The 5,000-nt window shown below is 48.3% G+C and overlaps 1 protein-coding gene across 3 annotated transcripts in view; it reads right to left on the bottom strand.

The window, feature by feature from the left end:
• Positions 1 to 5,000, bottom strand: part of pacs2 (phosphofurin acidic cluster sorting protein 2) — a 52,123-nt gene that overhangs the window by 21,447 nt on the left and 25,676 nt on the right. For all 3 annotated transcript variants that reach the window (XM_079752689.1, XM_079752690.1, XM_079752691.1), the window contains exons 2-5: positions 3,992 to 4,079; positions 2,897 to 2,986; positions 1,887 to 2,012; positions 664 to 826 (exon numbers count right to left, since the gene is read on the bottom strand). In XM_079752689.1, coding sequence (XP_079608815.1) covers positions 664 to 826; positions 1,887 to 2,012; positions 2,897 to 2,986; positions 3,992 to 4,079 — 467 coding nt within the window. The remainder of the gene's footprint in view (positions 1 to 663; positions 827 to 1,886; positions 2,013 to 2,896; positions 2,987 to 3,991; positions 4,080 to 5,000) is intronic.

Here is a 5,000-nt window from a genome sequence, read left to right as displayed (position 1 = left end):
CTCTACTCTACTCTACTCTACTCTACTCTGATCCACTACACTTTACTCTTCGCTGCTAAACTCTGCTGTACTCTACTACACTCTACTCTACTCTGATCCACTACACTTTACTCTTCGCTTCTAAACTCTGCTCTACTACACTCTACTCTGCTCTACTTCACTCTACTCTGCGGTACTCTTCTCTACTACACTCTACTCTACTACACTCTACTCTGCGGTACTCTAGTCAACTACAATGAACTCTACTCTACGACACTCTACACACTACTCTGCGGTATTCTACTCTACTACACTCTACTCTGCTCTGCTTTACGCTACTCTACTCTACTACACTCTACGGTACTCTTCTCTACTAGACTCTACTCTATTACACTCTACGCTACTCTACTACACTCTTCTTTACTCCACTCTACTCCACTACACTCTACTGCACTCTATTTTACTACACTCTATTACACCCAACTCTACTTCTGTCTACTCTACTCCACTCCACTCTCCTCTCCTCTCCTCTCCTCTCCTCTACTCTACTCTACTCTACTCTACTCTACGCTACTCTACTCTACTCCACTCTACTCCACTCTACTCCACTCTACTCTACTTTACTCTACTCTACTCTCCGGTCCTCTACCCCTGGCCTGTCCGGTGGGCTGGCGGCGGGCGTACCCGAGCACTTGGTCTTCTGCTCCCCCTGCAGCGCGGCGTCCTCGTGGTCGATGGGCTGGCTGGACAGGGAGAACACCCAGATCTCCGCCACCTTGCCCAGGGCCTCCTTCTGGTTGGAGCACAGCGGCAGCACCTGGCCGCCCTCTGTGGGGTGCTGCATCACCTGGGGCCGGGGAAGGTGGAGGCCATGAGGGGGTGGACGGACGACACCTGGAGGTGTTTTGGCACCGCAGTTGCGGTCCGATGTCAGGACCGTCTGAGGATGTCTTTTGCGGAAGCTGGTGAGCGACACCTGCTTCCGCAAAAGTCTCAAGACTCACATGTTCAGAGTCTTCCAGACTGGTTCTATGAACACCCATAGCGTACCAACAGTAATATATTGTTTCTCTTTCTTCTGACAAATGTACTTATTGTAAGCCACTTTGGATAAAAGAGTCTGCTAAATGGCAGTTCCCGGTGCCTGCAACCTACCTGAAATCATCCTAGAGTAAGGTGTGCCCTAACCCCTGCTCCTTAATGCCCTGTATCTCAGACTGAATGGATAAAGAAGTAAGCTGCTAAACGGCTGAATACATTTACATTTACATTTAGGGCATTTAGCAGTCACTTTCACCCAAAGTGACATACAATAAGTACATTTGTCAGAAGAAGAGAAACAATATATCGCTGTCGGTACAGTAAGGATGTTCCTAGAACCAAGTGCCAAGCACTAACAATGGCTAGGTTAATCCGTTAATCCACAGCTCCCCTTCCAGAGTGGAGAAACCACAGGAGTGGAACTGAAGCGCTGAGGAAGTATTTCCGTCTGAGGCCACACACCGCATACTGTGGCTTCTAATTTCAACCATGGTTATGGAAAAAGCATTATGATTAAAAACCCTGAAAAAGCATCTAGGATCAACTAGGGTAACTAAGTAATCTGTAAATGGATTTGGATTATATGAAAAAAAAATCCTTTCAGACAAAAGGATTGGATTTTACGCAATGTGTTTCAAAATTTAACACTGTTTATGAAACCAAGACAAATGATGGATTTTTCAACTTTGACAATAACAAAAAATCTTTCTCCTGTTCCAAGGAGGATTGGCTTAAACTCCCTAACAGGTTTGGGCTACGTTAGCAACAGGCCTCCTAGCTTAGCAAGAATTCAAACTGTAAATTAGCTCAGCGAGAAGCCAACAGGCCTGTTAGCTCAGCTTATGTTCTAAGTGTGCCTGTGTTACCTCAGCCATGTCGATGGTTCCGGCTGCTAGCGTCTTGTAGCCCAGGATGGTCCGGTTTTTGTACCTCTTACGCCTCTGGAGTAGAATCTGGAGCTTGTTCCCCTCACGCTTCAAGAAGTGTGGATACTGAGGACACAGAGAAGAACAATCATAACAAGGGCCAAATGAAGACAGAGAGAAAGAGCGATTTAAGGGTATACAGGCTATCATCAAAACCCAGGCAAGGCAAAACTATCTCACAATAACTGCTCAAATCCTTGAGCGAGCTCTAGCCGATCACTAGCCAAACTAGTGTAATGGATAGTGGGCAGGCTGCGCCTGATTCCGGCAAAGTACTTTGCGTTCAAAACCATGGGATTTGAGTTGAGGTTAACTAGCTATAGTAGCATCAGTTTTGATAGCTTTAGGGCTAGCCGACACCTAGCTATAGAAGCGTTGTTGAAATATATTTGAAGTCTGTATGTTAACATCCTAAAAGTTTTAAACTAATTATAAAATATAAAAAATATGTAGACTCATGAACCTGTAATTTTCTGAGTTGTATTTCATTTTGTAACTCCCATTAAGTCACCTCATGTTATATTTTGTATGTCATTCTAAATACCCTTATGGTATATTTTATAGGTCATTTCTAAGTCTCATTACGTCTTATTTTGAAGGTCATTTCTAAGTCCCCTTATTTTATATTTTATTGGTCATTTCGAAGTCTCCTTCGATCTTATTTTCTAGGTCATTCCAAGTCTCCTTATGTTATATTTTGTAGGTCATTTCTAAGTCTCCATATGTCATATTTTAAGCCATCTTGTGTTATATTTTGTAGGTCATTTCTAAGTCTCCATATGTCATATTTTAAGTCATCTTATGTTATATTTTGCAGGTCATTTCTAAGTCCCCTTGCCTTATATTGTGCAGGTCATTTCTAAGTCCCCTTGTGTTGTATTTTGCAGCTCATTTCTAAGTCCCCTTGTGTTGTATTTTGTGGGTCCTTTCTGAGTCCCCTGGTGCTCTACCTGCAGGGAGAAGGTGAGGGCCAGGTCGGTCTCCACCGAGCCCCCAGGGGGCAGCACTATCTCGTGGGAACGCAGCACCCTCTTGGAGCCCTGGGGGAGGAGAGGAGAGCAGGAGGTTCACTGGGTTGATGCGCTCGCCGCCCAGGTACCCAAACACCGCACTCAGCACTGTCTTCCAGATCAGAGGAGGAGATACAGTGAGGAGAGACAGGAGGAGGAGGAACACAGGAGGAGGAGGAGGAGGAGACACAGGAGGAGGAGATGGAGGAGACGCAGTGAGGAGAGACAGGAGGGGGAGACAAAGGTGGAGGATGATGAGGAGGAGGAGACACAGGAGGAGGAGAGACAGGAGGAGGAGGAGGAGGAGGAGACACAGGAGGAGGAGATGGAGGAGACGCAGTGAGGAGAGACAGGAGGGGAAGACACAGGTGGAGGATGATGAGGAGGAGGAGACACAGGAGGAGGAGAGACAGGAGGAGGAGGAGGAGGAGGAGACACAGGAGGAGGAGATGGAGGAGACGCAGTGAGGAGAGACAGGAGGGGGAGACAAAGGTGGAGGATGATGAGGAGGAGGAGACACAGGAGGAGGAGAGACAGGAGGAGGAGGAGGAGGAGGAGACACAGGAGGAGGAGATGGAGGAGACGCAGTGAGGAGAGACAGGAGGGGAAGACACAGGTGGAGGATGATGATGAGGAGGAGACACAGGAGGAGGAGAGACAGGAGGAGGAGGAGGAGGAGGAGGAGACACAGGAGGAGGAGGACACACAGGAGGAGGAGGAGGAGAGACAGGAGGAGGAGGAGAGACAGGAGGAGGAGACACAGGAGAAGGAGTAGGAGGAGACGAAGTGGGGAGAGACAGGAGGAGGACGAGGTGGAGAGGCAGGAGGAGGAGGGGGAAGAGGAGGAGAAGGACAGACAGGAGGAGGAGGAGGAAGAGGAAGAGCATATACAGGATGAGGAGGAAGTTGAGTGACAGGTGATGAGGAGGAGAGCCAGGATGAGGAGGAGGAGTAAGAACAGATACAGGAGGAGGAGAGACAGGAGTAGAGCCAGGAAGAGACAGAGACAGCGTGACAGAAAGGGAGAGAGGGTACCTGGATCTTAACTGCGATCACCACAGAGATGAGCTCCTTGTCTAGTTCTTTGATCACCACCAGCTTCTTCAGGGTCAGACTGCACAACCTGGAGAGAGAGAGAGAGAGAGAGAGAGAGAGAGAGAGAGAGAGAGAGAGAGGGAGAGAGACAGAGAGACAGAGAGAGAGAGACAGAGAGAGAGACAGAGAGAGAGAGAGAGAAACAGAGAAACAGAGAGAGAGAGAGAGAGAGACAGAGACAGAGAGAGAGAAACAGAGAGAGAGAGAGAGAGAGAGAGAGAGAAACAGAGAAACAGAGAAAGAGAGAGAGAGAGAGAGACAGAGAGAGAGAGACACAGAGAGAGAGACACAGAGAGAGCAAGCGAGAGCGAAAGAGGAGAGAGTCAATATAGAGATATAACATTACACAAACAAAACTAGAAAATGCATTTTCAGCAGAAAATGCATTTTCAGCAGAAAATGGCGAAGCGTCAAGGCTCCTGGAACACAGGGCGCCAACGGAAACCCTGGAGTGTCAATGGTCCCCGGGGACAACTAGGTGGCCGTTCATAAACGCAATGTCAAGCGGTACTTTTCTCTTTCCATAAAATGGAAACAGATCTCGAAGAGCATGGGAAGACTAGCTGTAACCGTAGACAGGACCGTTGACAGGGCCGTGCACACAGCGAGGTCTGGGGTGGCACGGTCCCCCCGACCCACCACAATAACTCAATTGAGTATCCCTGCTATATCATTCAAATAAATGATATAATATCATAATATCCTAACTTATTCGATAGAGTGGGTAACAATAACTTAGTGGTTCCTGACACACCACTGATTGTTGGGACAGCACATGGTCGACACGGCGGTGTCGGCCATGTGGAGGCGACAGCAAGCTGGTCGGGAGCAGTCAGGGTGAGGCGTCTTGCTCAGGGTCACCTCGACACTCGGATAGGAGGAGCCGGGAATCTAATTAGCAACCTTCCGGTGACCAGCCAACCCGCTCTACCTCCTGAGCCACATGCCG

This window comes from Pollachius pollachius (genome assembly GCF_949987615.1).
Source record: "Pollachius pollachius genome assembly, chromosome: 15".
Classification (NCBI taxonomy): Eukaryota; Metazoa; Chordata; class Actinopteri; order Gadiformes; family Gadidae; genus Pollachius; species Pollachius pollachius.
Note: the sequence above shows the minus strand (reverse complement) of the source record. Positions and strands in the feature narration are given on the sequence as shown.